This window comes from Rattus norvegicus, chromosome 1, assembly GCF_021556685.1.
Source record: "Rattus norvegicus strain SHRSP/BbbUtx chromosome 1, alternate assembly SHRSP_T2T, whole genome shotgun sequence".
In the NCBI taxonomy this organism is placed as follows: Eukaryota; Metazoa; Chordata; class Mammalia; order Rodentia; family Muridae; genus Rattus; species Rattus norvegicus.
In genome coordinates, this window is record NC_141534.1 from 15,830,394 (window position 1) to 15,852,813 (window position 22,420).

The 22,420-nt window shown below is 41.6% G+C and overlaps 1 protein-coding gene across 1 annotated transcript in view; it reads right to left on the reverse strand.

Annotated features, from left to right (window-relative positions):
- Pex7 (peroxisomal biogenesis factor 7) overlaps positions 1 to 22,420 on the reverse strand; it is a 63,195-nt gene that overhangs the window by 18,955 nt on the left and 21,820 nt on the right. The window contains exons 6-8 of the mRNA NM_001034147.1: positions 18,686 to 18,792; positions 17,420 to 17,533; positions 14,489 to 14,544 (exon numbers count right to left, since the gene is read on the reverse strand). Coding sequence (NP_001029319.1) covers positions 14,489 to 14,544; positions 17,420 to 17,533; positions 18,686 to 18,792 — 277 coding nt within the window. The remainder of the gene's footprint in view (positions 1 to 14,488; positions 14,545 to 17,419; positions 17,534 to 18,685; positions 18,793 to 22,420) is intronic.

The window sequence follows — 22,420 nt, forward strand, 5'->3', positions numbered from 1 at the left end:
TAATAAAGTATTCTCTAAATTTAAAAAAAAAGAGAGAGGGGAGAAAAAGAAAATACAAGTGTTAAAACACTTCTATTAACAAGTAGCTATATGGCATAGAAAAGGTTTTATCACAACAGGCTCAACTAACTCGTAAATGCCAATCCCGTTTGCATAAAGCAGCTAATAAGGAAAGCATGAACCCCATTCTATTAGAGCAAAGAACAAAACAGAATTACTAATCTGCAAAGTTTTAAAAAAAATTACTGTGTTCTCATTTTGATAGCTTATACAATAGAAGCTTAGAAAGGTTTTGTTTAGAAAATAAACTCTGAAGGGCATTTGGGATGAGGAATAGTGCTTTGTCTCTTAGGTGTTTCTCAAAGCAATCATGTCTGGAAAACAAGAATATTGGATTAGATGAACTCCTAACATTTTGTGATTTTTAAATTCTATCTCATTTCTAAACAAGTAATATGAAAAGCACTTAGGTTTAATTTACATTTCAACAGGAATTCAAGTTCTTTAAAATGAATCTGTTCTCTTGTGAATATCCCTGTAAATTCTGAAACTCTCTTTTCAGGCACAGCCTTTTTTAGAGATTCCCCATCAATGTCATTTCCAGAGGCAAGCCAATATTTTATATTCTACTTCTCTTTTATAAACTGAGTATGACAATATTTACCATAATACAGCTCTGATTGCTGCTGTTCAGAAAATTTTTCTCTTTTTTCAATACATAAATTAGTACTTGAGCTTTCTAAAGCCTTGTCTGCTCAACATGGTTTTATTTATTCTAACACACTATAGAACAGCACATTCAGAGTCCTAGGAGTCATCCTGTAATTCAGCTTTTCTAATGATGTACAATGTGCAGCATGCTGGAGGTTGGGCTGGTCTCTCTGAAAGAGAGCAAACACACAAGACCAACAGTCACGGTTTGTTTAACCTGGTGGTATTATTTCCCTAATAAACACAGTGCTGGCCTTATTAAGTTTTGAAAAGGACTGTTGCTATGGATAATCTCCTGTGTGGGTAGCAGAGAGATACTAAACAAATAGCTCATTTATCTGATTACTGGGAGCTACAGAATATTTAGGGAGAGGATTTTGCTTTTGAAAATGTGTCTTTTCAAAATAAAGTGAGGGTACAAGCCACAGACCTTCTCAGAAATGCTAATGGTAGTTTTCTTGTTTTTGCATACTTGTTCCTAGACAGTGAATTGTACCAGGATCAAATTTTCTGAATCTTAATGATGTTTATATAAGCAAAAGTAAACTTGTAATTGTACAGTTTTGTTTTTAAAAACTAGTTATACACTAATTTGCATTATTTGAGACAGTAATCAGATGATTTTGCATATGTATCCAAAATGTTCCTACCATTCACAATGGTTTTTAAAATATGCATTTAGCATGACGAAAATAAATTAAGGGAAAGTTGAAGGTAGGAAGTAAGTTGGAACCTTCAATGAGATTAATAAACAATATATCCCATGAGGTCACATGTGCTTGACAGGAAGGAGCTTGAAGACACTAAGCTTTCTAGCAGCCACCACGACACAAACACATCATCAGGACAAGAGTATTTTTATATAATGAGAAATGCTACTGAGGTCTCTTCAATACACAGGGATGGGCTGCCAGCTGTCACTTGTCAGTCAATGGCATCATCCAAGGATCTCTGGTGGTCAGCCGACGTAAGCGGCTCTTTGGTTTCACTGTGGAGTCAGGCTCATTTCGAGAGTGGGTAAGCTAGGTCATCTTTATATAAAGTGTGAACTTCTTACATTACAAGTTTTCAAGGACAATAATGGAGCGACAGGAGCCAGGAAGACAATGTCTGTTTTTGCTGTTATGAGCCAATAAGGTAATGCTGCACGAGGACAGAGAATGGGCGTCATGAGCTGAAAAGGCCTGAGACAAGGATACGTGTGCATGGCCATCCCAATGGCTACAAACACAAGGACGCTGAGCGATGCTAAGTTCATTTGGAGACGCTTAGTATGCAACTAAATGGGCCCTACAGTCCTTGGAGCTCCAAACCTAGTCATAGCCACCAAAACTTCAAGAACATCAATCAAGTATTTGTGTGAGTTTATCTTTAAAAAAAAAAAAGACCTCAAACAAAATTCATGTTAAAAGTTCCTACAATTTTAAAAACTAAAAGCCTTCAAAGTAAAACACCAAAACAAGTCACCATCATCAAAGCATCTCAGAAGCACATGTGAGAAACCCTGAGGTGAAAATGAAGGAGAGACTAATTCAGAACAGCAAACAGCACAGTGGCCAGCCATGGAGGGAGAAGTGTGGTGTCTCATTTCTTTTCTCTGCCACCTTTTTATTTCCCTTTGGCTTTTGAGACAAAGTCACATGTAACCCAGGTAGACTTGAGCTGAATATGCTGTTCTTAAACTCCCGATCTTCCTGCCTTAGCCTCCTAAGTGCTGGGATGACAGGTATGCTATGCTATACCCCACTTCTGAAACTTCAATTTTCTCAAGGGAAACGAGAGCTGGGAAAGTTAAAACATATGTGCGTGTGTGTGCACACACACACACACACACTAATACTGTAATTTAAGTTTATTTTTGGTATGCTAAAATGCATTTTTAAAATATCATTAAGTGTGGTAAATCTCATAAGCTAAATAGACTGAAAAAAACAAACTAGGCAGTATGCTAGCAGACTATAATTTATCTTCAAACTGTAAATAGTTTTTAATAACAGAAGAAATACTTGTATCACTTCCCTCAATGCCTCTGATTTAGCAGAAGAAACAGTTGTGATAGCAGCCATGGTAGTATTCTAGTACATACACTTCCAGAATGGTCACACTTAACTCCATTCAAGCTCCACCAGCAAGAGTGAGTTATGAGTGGCAAAGTGTGTTTCTCTAGGTTCCCTTATTGTATGATGACGTGAGCAACCTCTTCTTTCCTTGCAGCTTTCTTCTGGACTCCCCACAGCGTAACAGTGGCTGTTCTTCTCTGGTAGAGGTAGCCCAGAGACAGCATTAGCTGGCAGATAAGGCACACTGTTTTCCAGTGAAAAGCTTGCTTTGGTGCAGCATATACACTACTTGGTGCCTCTTTGTCTCTTGGCTGATAAAATCATGGACTATTTAAGTTCTCTGATGGGAAGTAAATACTGGACAAGACTCCAATGATTAAAATGACAGAACTGTAGAACATTTTTCATTTAAATTGGAGATCCTATTACAAGTTACTTTTGGCCTTCTGACTCCACTGTTCTTTAACAAAGCACGTATAAAGCATTATTAAATAGAACATCGAAATTATTTTAAGAATTAAGCAGAAGCTACTTTGTTTCACTGAGATATAGTTTGAAATATCTATAATGACACTTATGAAGTTTAGTCAACAGGTGAATTTAGCAAAAACCTTAAAGCACTCTTAAAATGTCACCCTTTCCCTTGACTCCTGCGGCTTACGAGCTAGCCATCAATCCTTTATGACTCTGTGACCACAAGAAAAGCCAAGGCCTGCTTTGGCTATTTTCAGGGTGGTGCCCTGTGTTAAGTGTAGTTGTGTTTTCACAGTTTTAAATACACAGCACCACCATAATGTCCTCCGCTTGTGCTGCTAATGGTCAAGTCTCTAGAAGAAAGAGCAGAAAATGTCACTCTTTCAGATCCAGAGACAAGGAAGGTGGTGTATGAGAAGCCAGTGGTCTGACTGTCGCTTGTAGCCTAGGCTGACACTGAACTCACTGTGCAGGGCTCATTTCGGGAGAGCAGTGATGAAAGAAGCGATGGATTGGAGACATATTTAAGTAGAATAAGTGGGATGGTTAATGAAACAAAGAAATTCAGAATGAGCTCATGTTTCTGGTTCTGTGGATTAATTTACAGATCTATCATCCGCTGGAAGCCTCTAAGCCCCTTGAATTGAGGGGCAGAGTCTTAGTCTTTGTATCTTTGCATGTATGAAAGTATCTGACATGGGCTGGACACACAGCTCAGTGAGAGCAAGGGCCTCTCCCTAGCACTGAGAAAACAAAGTGTCTGCTCCATGGGCCGCCAAAGGATGCCCAGGAGTGAATGAAAAAATAAATCAATGACTACGCTGAGCATGTGACAGATAAGAAAAGCCAGCCTCACACACAGATTCCCAAATAACGGAGCATGGACTCATTCAGAAAACAAAAAGATCCCTCCAATGTGTGCCTGAAATCCCAACTGAGTGGCATCCCTGGAAAAGCGTACCTCAGGGACTCCTGGTGCCCAGTGAACAAAACCCACCATCTAAAGCAGTGCTTCCTAGACTTCAACAGACACAGAGTTAATAATCTCCCCCTAGGCCAACAGCACTGTCAGGCAGAAAGAAAAAGCCAACAAAGTCAACAGTGCAGTGGCTCTGAACCCTGGCCACATGGAAATCAACAGAGAAGAAATGGAAGAGAAAAAAATTCAATGACTGAGTCCCCACTGTAGAGGACATTGCCCATCAACTAAATCCCTGATTTTTAGACCAATAGTTTTCAAATTTAAATTCATATCAGAATCACCCGGAGGACTTACTACAAACAAATGCAAAAGCTCTGGAATTGTCCAAGAAGGTTTGGAAGAACCAAGTCCTAAGTGCTGGTCAGGGATGTCCTGGGATGGTACCATGGGAACCCCCGCCCCAAGGCTGCTACAAGTGAGATTTCATTCACACTCTTTTCACTGCAGCAAAACTCTGGGGAGGGACGAATATGTTAGAGACAAAGTCCCAGAGGTAAAGTAAACTGTTACTTCATGTAAATTACCTTCGCCTACAAGGCTGCTTCCTTCTACATTACTGATAGAAAGCAATGAAATACAATGTTAGCTCCTTCTTCCCAATGATAAAAAATACGGCCGATCCAAGACCGAGCTTCTGCTCCATCTTCAGCAAGACCACTCATGTGGCACAGTGATGGCGCTCTCCTGCTACTCTACGATGTTCATGCTTCTGAGGGTCTGCCACACGAGCGTTGAGGACCTGAATTCTACTCCCCGGAACCATGTAAGCAGCCAGACAGGGTGTAGTGGTGTGTTTGCAACCCATCCCCCAGGGGACAAAGACAGGGGCTCGATGGCGGCCAGTTTAACCTAATCCACAAAACCAGGCTCCACTGAGAGACCCTGTCTCAAGACGCACATACGCACGTGCATATGCACACACACCACAGGCAAGCACGCACACATGCGTGTGCATGCACAAGCCTGTCTTTGATCATCACCCAAATCTCAAGGTATAGACAGATATGTAAGTTCATTTCTCAGCTTAGGGACTAGGCTAGAGAAAATCTTGCAGTCCTTGGCACCATACCTGAGGAGCAGCAGTTGCGAAAGTACACGGTCTACTGACACCATGCCTTCCCGCCCGCCACCTCTACACTCAGTCACGGAAGCTTGAGGATCACGTCAGGCCCCATCTATGAAGGTTCAAACAGGCTTGCATCCACTCAGTTTCCCCTACCTTCTCCAACATAGAAAACTCCGAACGCTAAAGCCCAGGCCAAAACTCCACGAGTCAGACAAGTTACATTCAAAACCAGCCCCTAAGGAAACGATGAGCCAACACAAATGTGAGCTTCCGTGACAATTCAGAAACTCCTTTCCTCGTCTAGTGTCTTTGTAAACACAGTTCATCCACACGGCTGCTGCACTGTCTTCCTAACTGACCTCAAGTCAACTGCTCAGCTCCTTCTGTCCCCAAACACTCACCTTTGCAGTGATTTCAAGACACTGGACGTGCCCGTGGTTACAAAAGAAGTCAACTACTTAATGGCATGTAAAATCCAACAGTAAGACTCATGATGAAGGCAGGGGCCCGCTATTTAATTCTTACCACTTTTAGGGGAGCTTAAAAATAAAACTCCTAGCCTAGCAAAACAACTAACAAAGAGGTAAAACTCATCCGGATTCATCAGTATCTAACGCCTGTTCATTTGCTCAGATGTGAGCTAGTTGGGTTTTTTTTTTTTTTCATTTTGTTTTGATTCTGGAGCAAATAACTGTAACAAAAATTAAGTTTAAAACTGGGAAGTTCTAATTGTCTGGTAATGTAAGACAAATTAATGGTTAACTTTGGAAAACTACTCAATAGTTTTTGAAAATGACTTTGAAACAGCCACAAATATCCAGAAGTGATGCCATGTTTAAAAATGTTCAAGGTGAAACATAATAAAAATTCTAGACTTAGCTTCTCTGTCAAAATGAATTAATTATAATATTTCAATTAAAACCTTAATCAGATCAATATTTTCAAGAGGCAAGCATCAACCCTGGAGCACATGATGAATTAAAGAAAACCATTAGTTGATGGAAGGCTGGCTCTGAGTGCTCATGGCTGCGGTCCACAAGCATGCAGGGTGATGTCTAGAGAACACCAACCACATCTCAACAGGACGACGTAAAGGAAAATGCTCCCATAAAGCTCACTGTATTAGCACAATGAGTCAGTCATGAAACCTTTTGCTAACCCAAGTTTAAATAAGTATTTTAGTTTAAAAAATTGGAAAAAATTTTATTTTTCAAGTGAATTTCAAGAAACTGTGGAAACAAAAGAAGTTGATTGCTTAATGGTACAGAAAATCCAACACTAAGACTCCTGATGAAGTCACGGGCCCACTCAGGAAATAGTACCAGTATCTGTATCTTGATCAATAATGTCTTAAGAACAGCCTATGCACAGCTGACTGGGAACTACCATGGGGAGGTGGAACCCAGAGCTAATGAGACTCGCAGAAGAACAGGCAGATGCTGCTCTCCGGCAAGCGTGCATTGAAGCATCATGTGTAAATATAAATCGTTAGTCTGACAGGCGCTGCCCAGCTGCGCTGACTGCTTCTTAGCTCTACCACAGGAGACAGCTCATGTCCTCATCCTGAAGCTGAACGGCTGAGTTCATCCACCAGGGCTGGGCGGGGGTACAATGTCAGTACAGCCTATAGTCAGTCTCTCTTCCTACCTCACCTCCTACAGCAGACACTGGGCACAGAGAGAGGGAGGAGACAGAAGGAGCCAGTCAGAGCATAAGGGAAGAGACACGAGGGGCCAGACAAAGATGGAGAGAGACACAGAGAAAGCAGGCCAACAATGCTGTTTCTTTTCTTGTGACAGGACATGAAAGTGTGATGAAAGAGGGGCTGAAAGCAGCATCGTGTACTCAGAGACAAGCAGCTCGGTTCCTCCCTCAGACCCTGGCCATTCTCGTCCCCAGAAACATCTCCCTCTTCCACTAACTGCAAAGGGTTTCTGTTTTACACACGTGTGCACATGCAGGCACACACACGGCTAAATAACAAAGACAAGGAACTACTGAGTGTGAAATGAAAACAGATAAATCATTATTGTTTACACTCCCTGTACAGCCAGCTCATTCCATTAACTGAATCCGTACTCTAGGCTGGAGCTGCAGGACGGACCTCAAGCGTGAATTATTTACCCCTGAGTGTTGGAGCATATTAAACTATGACCAGCTGACTTGTAGAACCCAGTTGATCTGAGTAAACAGGCTCACTCTTGTGCAAATAGCGAACAGGAGGGAAGACCAAGGCTTTCTGCTCAACTACCTCCGTAGCTCTTCCAAAGTGTAACGCACAGATGCTGTCCCTATGGGAGCGCAGCCTCTAGTGCAGCTCTCCAAAGCCTCCTTCCGGGGTAGCCTCTCAGCCTTCTCACTGCTGCTCTGACTTGACTACTCTACCTTCTAATACTAAGCTCAGAGTTCACTGACGCACCTTTCATTTTCCGATACACCTGTTACTTCTTACTACAGAACAAAGGCAAAGCAACATCTCCTGAAGAAAAATGAAACTGAACTCTTAAAAATATAATGCAACTTAACTGTTTGCCCTGGAACCAATCAGCACAGTTCAGAGTTCACAGGGGCTTTACACTGCACCAAACCCAGGCTTCCCCCCCCCCCTTTCCATCTATTACGTTGTGCTAGGCATGGACTGCACATGCGCAGGTCGACTCTTAAGGAAAACCACTTTACTAAAGAATTCTGGAAATGTTCTGTACTTAAAAATCAGGGCATTTAAAATCAGCAAGTCTCACAAGTTCTTCTTTAACTAACGTACGTTCTTTCAGTTTGTTGGTCATTATTTTGATTTTTTTAACGTGGCGTTTAACTTACAAAGTTACAGTTCACTTCATGAAAAGATCTCTCCAACACAGCAATGGCTGATGCAGGATTTACACACATCATCTGGGAAACAATTAGCAATTTGCAGCATTTACATGTTACTTTATAATTGAAGGACAAACTGAAAACATCTATTGATAGAGACCCCAGAACAACTTCCCCAAAGGTTTCGGGCCGTTCTACTTCTCATCAAAACAGACCAGTTTCTCCTTAAAAACAGTTTCTCATTCAAGCAGGATGCACTAAATTCAGTTTTCTTAATGCCGACTTTGAGCATAACTAAAGTGAAATCGTGGTTTTGGGCTTTTATAATTAGAATAACCAAAGCTGTCATAATTTTCCATTTAATTTAATTTCCCTTCTATTGGTAAACATTTATTTAGCAGATCCCAGTGGCTGGAGACAAACAATAAAATACACAAGTCCTAATCTGGAATCAAACAATGTGCTCTGTTAACACAAAATACATTTAAAAATTAAGTGTTCTTGAAAGAATTAAACAAATATGGGAACAAATACCCTTCTAAAAAGGAAAGCCAAAGGCAGCTGCATTGAGCTACCGTCCTAACATCAGAGGTATTTTCTAACCATGTGGCAACACACGAGAACATGCTTGGCTGACAGCTGTTCATGTTTAATATATGTTTATGTTTATATGTTTAATATACGTCAGAGCACTTCGATGCATCTTTGGTCATTTTATTACTTCAGTTGCAGGCCTAGAAAAGGCTAACAATTACCATCATACCTTTAGGCTGGAAAGAAAGCCGCAGAGGAATTAGAGACCGTGTTAAAAGACAGTCGTGGGCGCTACACGGCTGCAGCCCAGCCATCCCTGTATCTGTTTACTCTCACTGACCTTTCTGTGGGGAAGGGGCTGGGTATGGTGGAAATGAAAGGTTTGTGAGACAAAGTACAAATCCAGCTATACTATCTGTTTACTCTGGCTGACCTTTTTAGGGGAAGGGGAAGAAGTATCTGCATGTGGAAATCCCTGCTAGTCAGCACAGGGCTCAGAAGCTCAGCTCAGCAACCACAGCAGGGCTAAGACACTAGACGGGCAGATCCCGTGAGGGACTGTGACAGTGATGAAGGCATTTCACTGGTAATCCAGTCTGTCCAGATTCTAAGTTAGCAAAATCCAATTAAAAATCATCCTCCTACTTTGCAATAAAACAACTGATCCTTATCTTACTCCAAATTAAATATCAAGTCACACTATTAAAAGGCATTAGTAAGAAACATTAGTATCATATTTAGCATGACTAAATATTTTACTATTTCATGAAAGTTTTTATTTTGGAATTATCAATCCATGCAAAAATTCAAAGACTGAAATAATAAATACCATATATCCTTCTTCTAGCTCACCAACTATTAAAAATTTACAGTATATTCTTAGCTTCCTCTTTACATACCTGTATGTAAAATGCTTTTGCTAAATCATTTAAAAATAAATTTTAGGCATTTTGCATTGTCTGTTATTTTGCTACATTTTATAAATTTTGAACATAAATATTAGATGTAATTTATTGTGAAATAGTACAACATAAGTACAAACTTTTAGAAAGAAAAGCAAACTTTATTTAATTACATTTAAATGTCAAAAATTATGTAGGAAATAAAGGCTGAATGAGATGTGTGGCAGAAGAGATTAAATATAACTTGTTAAATAACTGAGTATATAGTTTAAATATACCAAATAAATATTAAATATGCAATAAATATTACTAAGTATAGGCTATGAAACACAGAACTGGCCACCTAGCTATGGATCTGGACGGCAGGCTGCACATAGCCATTGCCTCGTGGTGACCTTGTTCTGGTTCCTGCTGCATGATGTGCACTGTAACGACACGCTACACAGTGCTGCACGACGACCCTTGTTCTGCTAGGTTCACTTCTCCCCCACCGTCACAGGGCAATAAAGTTCATACTCACAGAGCTCCTCAGTGGATGTGAGCAATGTAATTATCTTATCAATGTGATGCTAGGGAAAGCATGGATGATTAATGCCTTAAGTCTCCCTGAAGTACTTACATTTTTAACAAGAAAACTTATTACGATTAGCGTCTACTTTAGATCTGCTATCTTTTATGTGCCAAGAACATGTTGGGTACTACGTCATTGAAATCTCTAAACATTCCTACAAAGGAGGCACCATTTCCATGTATCCATGGCTGGCAAGTGGAAGGGCAGCCTCTCACTTCTAGCTAGTCAACTGACTAAAAGGTCCACACGGTCATTGCATTCACAGATGTGCAGCCCAGAGAATGTTCCCAGGTTTCTCTAAAGAGTAAGGGATGTAGAGGAACGGGTCTCGTCTCTGGGACTTCCTACCCCTAGTTTTACTTCTCTCCCAACTCCAAGGGGAAGAGAGCAACAAAAGGCCAAGAATAAGCTGACTGCTTTTCTTGCTCTAAAATAAAAGTTTCTGCCTCATCCCAGAAGATTAGAGCTGAAATGGCCCTTACATCCAAAGACAGATGGTCTCCTGTTACCGCCCATTCGGCCTTTAAGGCTGACAACAACAGGAGACTTAGCCCTTAGTGTGCCAGCATTTGTGTGTGTCAGCTCACTGGGCCAGCACAACAATCTCATGCTATGTGCTCCATCATCTACGTTACAAATGTAGACCTCAGTCACACAGTTTCCAGGTTACTTGCTTGAGTTTATACAGCTAGCAGTAGCATACACCCTGCCACCAATATGAGGGCATCCAAGTATATGCTGGCCTAATGATTCTATGAGTATGTCTTCAATCATCCTCTAGCTGTATTTATGACTATGTACGTCTTGCTACACCAACAAAACTGAGCGGCTTGAGGCGGCTTCTATTCTCTAATCTTCCTTTTTAACACTTCCTGCCATGGTCTGAATGTAAACTGTCCTCTGTGGGCTCCTATGTTTGCTGGGTCCTGAAGTAGGACCTCACTGGAGCAAGAGGATTGCTAGGGCCTCTTACGGTTTCTCAGCCTCAGGAACTTCCTGTCCTGCCTCAGCTTCCTGACCGCAGGTAGACACAGTGTGAACCATTGACAACATCTATATAATTTTTTAACTAAACAGACTTGAAACATTGATACTGCTAGGTTAAGAGAGACTTCAGTAGAGCATGAATATCACAGCTGGTTATCAATAGCATTAAGTTCTTTACGACATTTTTCTTGCCAAAATATATATCTTAAAAAATAAGTTCTGGGTTGATTTGTTACTACCAAAGGCCATGTATAAAAATATTATAAAGATTAAAATATCTATAAAAATATCAGGAATCTGAAGTGTTAGCTGGGCTAAAATGATCACTTCAGCTTTACAACTAAGAAGATCCTATGTGCACTACTTGAAACATATGTGCTACGACATAAAAGACAGCATATTGATCTTTCTAACAAAAATCATTATTGGATGGCTTTTTTAAGGCTGTTACACATACCACATACTTAATTTGCTCGTTTTATTAATGAACTGTCTGATATACTTGGTATGAAACAAAAAATAAGCACTTAAAACTCGAGTCACGCATATCCATTGTTAGCACAATGGCTTAGCTTGATCAAGAACTAGCCTAGCAGAGAGAATAATAGGAAATGGTAATGTGCTGACATCTATGATGATAACAGTCACAGGACATAAGAATGCACTATGAAACATTTTTCATTTTATATTACCTTTATTTATTTGTTGGGGATGGCTGTGTGAAGAGGTCAAAGGACACCTTATAGGAGTCAGCTCTCTTACTCTGCCATTTAGGTCCCAGAGACAGAACTCAGGTCATCAGACTTGGTGGAGGCTTTACCTACTGAGCCATCCCACCAGCCCTATTATCAAACCTTTTAGACTTAGTATTATCTTGAATGAAATGTAGAAAGAATAAATGTAAAGAGATAGCATCACAATGGGAAAATATCGTGGTAAACCCATCACAAATTGAAAATACTCTAAGTTAAAATGTATTTATCCCCAGGAGGTGGTGGCACATGATTTTAATCCCAGCACTTGGAAGGCAGAGGCAGGCAGAGCTATGTGAGTTTGAAGCCAGCCTGGTCTACAGAGCGAGTTCCAGGACAGTGAGGGCTACACAAGGAAACCCTGTGTCAATCACCCCTCAAATGTATTTATCACTCTGACGTTCAAGACACTATTGTATCTATACTTCTGGACATCACAGGATCACAGGCGCTCTGGCTTTCCACTAACCAACACTGAAAGAGAAGACTGGCAAAGTGGTCACCCTGAAACTTATATATTCACAAGCCATACTAAATAGATTCAGCAGGCTGTATGTATATATCTTGTATTGTTATATAAATATGTATAAATATGTCTGTATATATGTATATATAAATATGTAAATATATGTATGTATACATACTTACCTACAATGTATACACACACATTAATATATGCATGTATGTAACAATAATAATAAAAGAAAAAAGAGGACAACAATTGGAGAGGGAGTGAGAAGGTGACATGGGAAAGATTTGAGGGAAGAATAGGAAGGGAAAAATAATGTAATTATATTTTAATTTAAGAAAATTTTAATTAAAACAAAAAAATAATTGCTACTAAAATTAAATTTTTAATTAAGTTTTTTTAGTATTAGATCATACTGCTAGCCCAGGAAAAGATCAAAATGCAAATTACAGTTTCTGTCGGCGACACACTGCTTTCATACAATAATAAAAGTCTTAGGCAGAACCAGCGTAAGTCAAGGCATATCTTTATGAAAGATACTGCTGATTTGCTGAAGGGAGTTCATTTTTTATAATAAGACCTTAAGTCTTCACTCAACTTAAGCTTTATTAAATAATTAACAACGAGACAGGGCTGCTGAGAAGGGTGAGCAGGCAAAGGCTCTTGCTGCCAGTCCTGAAGATGTGACCTGAGCTTGACCCCTTGGTCCTCCTAGGACCCCCAAGTGGCTGCTAACCTCCACAGACATCCTCCACACGCAGATAAATGAATAAATGTAATAACGAATTTTACGACACCAAAACAAGCAACAGGTAGTCTACAATATGAGATCATACATTAGCTTTAGAATTTTTATTACTCACTGAAATATGATCTACTATACAACTAAGACTTAGAGCTCCTGTTAGATGTGAGGTCCACACACTTAAATACAACATTTTACATAGTAAAATACCGCACAGCATCAGTTCCAATATAACTGACAGTGACGAGGTCAGCACAAGAGCAGTGTGCAGCCTCAGGCGGTAAAGGTGATCGGTCTCAGACCAGGACATTTTGGAAAGCCACAGTGCAGACCCTCATCTGGACCTGTTCTGAATCACACAAGTGATCGGAGTGTGCAGAAGACTCTTCATCGTCTCTGCACCCTGCTCAGTGCAGCTGAGGGACCAGACTCACCCGCCACCCTTTGCTAGCAGCTCTGTAACGCGCTGTTCTGCGGCTTGCCCCTGCTTTTGGGGGACTGCACCATCTTCCCGCCAACATGAAGTCCATAGAAACAGTGACCTGCTCAGCTCTCCTCACACTCACCTCTACTGAGTGTATTCACTCTTGCACTGCACACTTGATCACCAATAAACTAACAGACTTGGAGATCCATACACAAAACTAACGACCAGCAAATAACCTACAGATCCGCGGTTCCAGCCTGGCAATGGCTGGGTGGACGGCAAGCAAGCAAGTTTTCCTCCTGCCCCTTAGTGCTGTCTTTTAAAAATTCCAGTATCACTACGGAGTAAAAACTGCACTCATTCCTTACTGTGTACACATTATTTTAAAAACAAAATGTGGCTGGATATGCCTTCAATCCCAGCATCAGGGAGGTAGAGTGAGAACATCGGGAGTTCAGAGTTATCCTCAGCTGCACATGCAGTCCACAGGTACAGTGCCCAGGGCAAGACCAGTAAAGAAAACAAAACACCCCCACCCCACACAACACCCGCAACCTGGCTGTTCTGTGAGTTTATTCCCCAATTTGTCTGCATTCTTATATGGGCTCACTCCAGAAAAGCAAGTTAGAGACATGTATTTCCTCCTAAGATATCACTTCAAATCTGTCTGTCAGGAGAAAGCATTACATGAAAAAGGTCATAGAAATGTTGCCAGACCAAACTCTGACTGAGTAGAAAAAGGAGAGGAGCTCTGGGCAGATAATGCAATAAGGTGATACAAGCTCAACACTGGGTCCTTACACAGGCAAGGACAGCCTGTCAAGCAGGAAGGACGAGAGGGCGGGGCTTCAGAGTTACTGGTTAGGAGGAAAGAAGAGTAAAAGGCAGGAAAAGTACATAAGCTAGCAAAGCACTCCCTTCCGCCTCAGCTGCACACATACAAACACTAGTAGGTACTGCACGCAAAATGTATTAAAAAAGAAAATCTCTGTACCTTACAGTGAAATCATAGGAACAAGAGGCCAACACGGAGGCATGAAATGGTGAGAACTGCAGGAGAGAAAAGTCAAGATGGTCATGGGTGTCACTCCACGTCACTCTGTAAACACAACCAGTGGTCACTTATGATTGTGCCTTCCTGGGCCTCACGTACTTATCTGACCTTTCAAGTAGCCATTTATAGAAAAATCTTTTATTTTTACATTCTCCAAATAAAACCCCTCACGCTTCATACAGAGGATTTAGAACATGTATTCCTAAATGTTGCTACTTTTAAAAATTAAGCACAAATTCTTACTAGCTACCTATGTAGGACCTTAAATATAAGGAATTAAGCATGGTAGCACATAGAAAGGCAACAATTACAGAATTTGCTGATTACAGGAATATATTTGACTGCCATACATTCTCAGCTAAATATAAATTTTTAAATGATTTAATGCTATTTATTATATAAAAGCTTGTGAAAATTATATCAAGGATAAAAATGCAATCGTTAAGTGTCCCAATTCAAAGGTGAAGTGTCCCTTATACCTCACGTACTTGAAGCGCAGTCTTGCCAGCACTACACTGTGAAGTGCACTTTTCCCTAAGTAACCTCTGTCACATATGCTTTGTCTTAGTGACAAGAAATGTAGTCAGTGTATCAAGTAGCATTGCCAACATAAATGACAGACAATCCGTGCACTGTTTCCGCAGCTGTATTCGGGGCGCTTGTCTCTCGAGCACTTGCTGGGTCTGCTTTTCCTTCACCTTTATACCCCATTTAGTGTGGTCCTAGGGATTGAAGCCAGGACCCTATGGATTTAGTGTGGTCCTAGGGATTGAAGCCAGGACCCTATGGATTTAGTGTGGTCCTAGGGATTGAAGCCAGGACCCTATGGATTTAGTGTGGTCCTAGGGATTGAAGCCAGGACCCTATGGATTTAGTGTGATCCTAGGGATTGAAGCCAGGACCCTATGGATTTAGTGTGGTCCTAGGGATTGAAGCCAGGATCCTATGGATTTAGTGTGGTCCTAGGGATTGAAGCCAGGACCCTATGGATTCTGGAGGGTGCTCTGCTACTGAGTTAATCACAGGCTTTCTCAGCGTCTAATAGCTCTGCATACATTTGATGGAGGGGTCAGGGGAGTCTCATGAAGCCTGGGCCAACGTCAACCTTGTTGAGGATCACCCTAACGCGATCTTCCTGCCTCTACATTCCGCGTGCTGGATTACAGACATGGACCACCCAGTTTTATGTGCTAGTGGGGATCAAACCCAGGCCTCTACGCTAGGCATGCAATCTATGGCCGGGTCACATTCCCATCCCCATAACTACATCTGAATAGCACTTCACACAGTTTGCAAAGTACTTTTTACTATAGTACCTTAACTTGTTCCCACAAAAAATCTGAAATACAGAAAAAAAAAAAAAAACCTGTCTACTACTGAAACCTGTCCATGTAAGACCATTATAAAAAACACAGAAAGGCTTATTTTTATTTTTGTAGTAGATGGTAGTTACCACAGAAACCGACAACTGAAGTGAAGAGAGTCTGTGACTAAGGATGGCTCAGCCTCTCTACAAAGCCCAGGGAACACAGGAGGAGGATAGAGGACTGTAGGAGCTGGAGGTGGAGGACTGCTCTCAGAAACTCTCAGAGCTGTGGCTGCCTTCGGAAGACCTGCCCCAGGTCAGGACAGAGCACACAGCAGCACAAGTGGAGGAGGCTCCTAAGGCCCCATCTATAACTGAAAGCTACCAGCGGTTAATCCATAAGGGAGGGGAGTCGGTTCCCCTGTAGGATGCCCAGGCTCCGATGGGTGCTCCCATACGCATGTGCATGAGGCAGCTCTGACTGGGCTCAGTGGAAAGAGGACATAAGACTGGGAGGGACATGCTGGGTCTTGGTGACGCTGGAGGAATAGGGCGTATGAGCAAATACTCTGTATGCACGGATGAAATTCTCAAAGAAGTGAAAGTTAAATCTACTATGGACTACATATTTAAAATTATATTGAGTAATAAAATGTAAAATACTAATCTAATGCTATTTGAAATTTGTAAAATAGGAAAGTGCACAACTATCATACTGGGGCCACGGGTAAAGTACTTTGTAGCTGCTGATGTAAAAAACTGATAATCAGGGGTTGGGGATTTAGCTCAATGGTAGAACGCTTGCCTAGCAAGCTCAAGGCTCTGGGTTTGGTCCTCAGCTCCGGAAAAAACTGATAATCAGGAGTCACCACTGAGTAGGGAGGTTTTCACAGTAGTGCAGCAGAATCACGTGACCAGAAGCTGAGGAAATAAATTATTTTCCCTTACAATGGGGGCAAATCTATTGGAGGCACTGTTAAAAAGTTAGCGTACCTTCTGTTCACAGACTAAAACATTCCTACATTCTGCACATTTTTAGCTTTTATATACATTGTCATGTTAGAGAAAAAAATTACTATCTGTCCATAAATACCCTCTCGTTGAATGGGCAATTATGAAATATATAAAACCTAAATATAAACTAACACACCTAAAAATAATGTTAAAAGAAATAGTCATAATAAGATGAGAAAGTTGTTTTATTTAACATCAAGTAGTGAATTCTTATGTCATCCCAGTTTACTCATACATATAACCTAATTTTACCTTCCAGTGTCATCATTAACTGGATAACAAAAACACACATAAGAATCAGTAATGCCAGCACTTGGGAGGCTGAGGCACGAGGACTATAATTTTAAAGATCCTGGCCTATACAATGAGAACTTGTCTCAAAAATAAATAAATAAATAAAACCAAGAGCTGGGGGTGTAGCTCAGTGGTAGACGCTTGCCTAGGATGAGCAAAGCCCAGGCCCAATTGAGCCAGTCCTATAAAACTTCAATCCTTAATACTCTGTACTGGTCACGTCGGCACTGTGTATAAAAGACAAGATAAAGACTTACTTTCACCCTCCTAATGGCGTACGTGTGACCAAGAAGTTCAAACACAGGCTGTCGCACATTCCTTAAGTCCCAGCCTCTCAGGCTACAGTCTACCGCACCTGTCACCAGCAAGTTCTGAAAACAATTCAGAAAAAACAAAACTATGACATGTCTGCAATTTCTTACAAGAAACAGTAATACACTTTTGCAATTAAATATATGCCTAGGAACTAATTTTTTTAAGTGCATAATAAGCATAGAAAGGAACCAAAATGGCCATTTCCTAGCAAAAACAACAGGGATAACTATATAGAGGAGAGAAACTAACTGTGTTTAATGTAGATGACAGAGCACTGCACACAAGGGAAAAAGCAAAGTCTTACACAGCATCTTAGGTTCCTAACTTACCTTTTCAAATATTACCACACACATAAGCAGTTAAAACATTGTGGACAAATCGGCTGACCTCTCTTTTTTTTTTTTTTTTTTTTTTCGGAGCTGGGGACCGAACCCAGGGCCTTGCGCTTCCTAGGTAAGCGCTCTACCACTGAGCTAAATCCCCAGCCCCCTGACCTCTCTTTTTAAAACGTTTAAAACAAGCTGAGGTCTCACCAGACGTTCAAAGGCAGGTTGTGGGGCTGGGAATATAGCTCAGAGAGAGAGCGCTTGCCTGGCAAGTAAGAGTGCATTTGAGTCCAATACTTAGGAAACACACACACACACACACACACACACACACACATACACACACGTATGTATGCACACACACACACACACACACACACACACGTGCACAAAGGCACATATATGCACATGGGTGGGAGAATGGCCCGTAAGATGACTCATAGCTATTTGAAAAAGCAGAGTATTAAGTTTTGCTAGTTTTTCTAAGCCTAAGGTATTTCTATAGAATATACATATCTTCTTTCTTTTTATTTAAAGAGTTCCGCCAATGTGGTATTCTTTTAACTTTCATAAGTTAATTTTAAGCTGAGAAAGTGAAAACAAGGTAGGAATTTTTAGTTTTCAGCTAGAAGGCCTGCTGAGGCATATGGATAGTATATTAATGTGTTTAATCCGTTCCTATATTCCTGTTCCTAATTCTTATACTCAGCTGTTTTAGGACCACGTAAGTCCAACTGGTGCTAATGCGGGTCAGTCCCTTGTTCACTACAAGTGTCAGGGGCTGAGCTTAACCCCATGTTCCAGAAACACCACCAGAATGCCATCAGCAAGAGAGATGGGGGCTAACACTCGGGAGCGCTCTCCAGGGAACCCATGCTGTACCTCATTGTATTTACACCAGTCACAGCTCAGGATTTCGGCCTGATGTGCTGGAATCACAATTCGGACTCCTGTGGTCTTCACATCCCAGATTCTCAGAGTCTGATCACCTGAGAGAAAAGAAAGACTTGGTCATCCACAGGAGTATCTGTCTGTTGTCCACCTTGGTACTAAAGAGAGCGCTCAGGGCCTCAAGCATGAGAAGCACACACTGTACCCCTGAGCCATGCCTCCAGCTCTTCCTTCTGGTTTTCATACTTCATTTTAATGAGACAGTTGGAGGAAATTTTTCTCCTTAGAAAACAATCCGAAAAAAAGAACCAAAAAAAAAAAAAAAAAAGAGAAAGAAAGAAAGAAAGAAAGAAAAGAAAACAAGCCCAAAATTTTAGAGAATAGCTGGCAGGTGGTGGCACACCTCCAGCACTCAGGAGGCGGAGGCAGGAGGATCTCTGAGTTTGAGGCCAACCTGGTCTGCAGAGTGAGTTCCAGGACAGCTAGGGCTACACAGAGAAACCCTGGCTCAAAAGAAAGAAAAGAATCATAAAGATTTTATTTTACATTATTAAAATAAGATTGGCATTGTTTAAATAAATAGTCATGTTGGTAGATGTAAGTAAGTAATATTTTGGGATCTAAGAATGGGAGAGATAAAAGAATGAATTTAAATGTACCAAACAGGAGTAGTTCTGGTACATGAGAGAGCTATCTTCAATGGCCCTAAAAATAATCACTTGTTTCAGAAGTTTGAGCAGCCGGATGAAGCACTCTCCTGTGGCCTCTGAGCACAGTGCCTACAGTCGTCCGGTGTCTGGCCTATACCCACACCTTCTTCCAAGAACAGCATATCCTCTCCATACCAAGTGACCCTGAGCTGACTTAGACCTAGAACAAAACAAACAAAACAGACGAAAAACCTATAGGACAGAGAAAAGACAGCCAGCTCTTCTCCCCTCTCTTTGGTCTGACCACAAACATACAATAGTATTTTACAAGTTTACCAAGCATAACATCTGGAAGCTCCCTGTGCCCAAGCATCTCACCACAAGTAGAAGGTTCGGCCATGGAGTGAAATCATGAAGCAGGAATAGGACCGCCACGAAGTGTGGTCTGGGCATCACTTCCCATTCTGAGGTATGCGGTCAGCAACTTCCACAAAGCCTGGGATAGCTATATCCTACCTCATACCAGCAAAGAAGCAGCACTGTGGAGAGAGTAAACGATCCCCCTAAACTTCCACCTCTAAACAGCACTGTGGAGAGAGTAAACGATCCCCCTAAACTTCCACCTCTAAACAGCACTGTGGAGAGAGTAAACGATCCCCCTAAACTTTCACCTCTAAACAGCACTGTGGAGAGAGTAAACGATCCCCCTAAACTTCCACCTCTAAAAAAGTCAAGTGCCAGAGGAAAACACTGGGTCCAGCACAAGTTGGAAACCATACAGCCACTACCCCATGAGTAAGACTTCTGAAGGCCTATGGCTTGCATGTGTAAACTGATCTCAAGGACCAGCGCATGGTAACAGTGTGGGGCAGGAGATGGAGTGACAGGGAGAGGAGGCATTTGAGTGTACATTAAGGAGCATCTGTCCCTAGAAGGCAAATGTGGTCATGCTGGGGGCAGGAGGAAAGGAGCAGTGCCTTACAATTCTGGTGCAACTCTGTTTCTTGATATCAATGCTGCTTGTACACATGAGCTATGAAAAGTTGCAGGCCTGATACAATCTCTAAAGATGTATAAAAGACTGAAAACAGAGGCTGTGAAGATGGCTCCTCTGTATAAAGTTCTCTACCACAGTGTCCGGGGCTGGGCCATCACACTCAGGTGCATTTCCCTTTAAGAGCCATGGTCTTTAGGCAACCTCTCTGCAGTGAGCAGACTGCCCTGTAGATGGTAGGGATCTACTTCCCGGAGCCACACCACCGTGTACAGAGCTGGCACTCTGTTCCCATCACTGTGCTTCTGGGTAAGAAAAGGGCCTTCTAGTCCAATGGTGCAATGGCATGCCCAACTCTTCCAGCCACTGGGACGTAGACTGGGCTTTTATTTGATTGACTTTTAAAAGTGGTATTTCCAGACAGCTGGTCCTTCAGTGTCATCCAGGCATTTATGAGGATGATAAGATGGTACCACAGGTGACCTGGATTCCCAGCACCCTCCGAGTTGCAGGCCAGCACTGACAGCAGACCCAGCAGAAGAGACAGTGCTATTACACAGCAGGAAGTATGGGGGAGTTGTGAGCTGCGAACGATCTGAACGTGTGGTATGAGGTGAATGGGACAACAAAAAGAGTACCTTGGACCCCAAAGAAATTAATTTAATTAATTAATTAATTAATTTAATTGAAACACCAGATGCCTGTCAAATGTAATATGACTTTTTCTTAAAGTAGAATGAGGCTTATCTAATAACCATTCAGGCCTGGCTATGACTTATGAAATTATATGGAGTCCGCAATAACAATAATTTAGTTTTCATGGCTCAAAAGAAAGTTTACATCATATGAATCCCCTCTATGTAAATAGTGCAAATATTCTTCCTCTTTGTCCCACACAGTGTATAAACATGAATTCTGTTAATATAACTATCACAAACCACACAAAAACATAGCATTCTTAGAGAAGAATTCTGCTATGGGACGAAAGCTTTCTCACAATTCTTCCCTTTTGGTATTAACCTAGCTAATGGCAAGAAATTTCTGTATTTACAAATACACCACAACTTTGGAGGTGACTAGCCAACACACCGTGTGTGTGTGTGTGTGTGTGTGTGTGTGTGTGTGTGTGTGTGTGTGTGTGTGCGGGGGTGGGTGCGTGCGTGCGTGAGTGCGTGCGCGAGTGTGTTCGTGCGTTAGTGGACACACGTTAGTATGCAGGTGCACATACCGGCACATGCCCGTGTGGAGGCCAGAGCAGGGTATCAGGTGTGTCCTTCCATTCTCTGTGACTTAATGACTTACTGCCCTAAGACAACATTTTTTCGCTGAACCAGATGCTTGCTACTTCTGCTAGGTTCGTTGGACACGAACTCTCAGGATGCGCCTGTCTCCACTCTCCCAGTGCTGGGTTTATGGCCATGCTCAGCCAATCCTGCTTGTACATAAGTGCTGGGAATTCAAACTCAGCTTTTCGGGCTTGCACAAGTGTTCTTACCCACTAAGCCATCTCCCAAGCCTCAAGGTGAGTAAATTCTTAGAATACCCTAAGTGTTCTGTTTTTATATACTATCTTAAAGCATGTTATTTTGAACACTTGAATGATCTATTTGTGTGCCTCAGAATTAGATATAAATAATCATGATTGCTTACCATGTAAGCAATCACCTTCTGACTAAAAAGTATTTGATCACTTAGGGGTTCACTGCCTAAGCTCTGTGATTGAGATGATTTTTGTGAGAGATTTTGCTTTGCTTTAAGCAAGGCTTTACCTGCGAGCCAGATGACAAAGCGACTTGTTAAACACCATAACACAACCCACAAACCAAAAGGGAGACAACTTAAAGACTCTCAGACCAAAGACTCAGCACTGAAGCTGCTCTGCCGGCATGTACATGTCTATGAAGAGCAGCAAGGCCACTCCCCATTACATCATCAGAATAGGCCCATGGCCATGCCCCCATTACATCATCGGAAATAGACTCATGGCCACTCCCTGTTACATCATCAGAAATAGGCCCATGGCCACTCCCCATTACACCATCAGAAATAGACCCAAGATCACGCCCCGTTACATCATCAGAA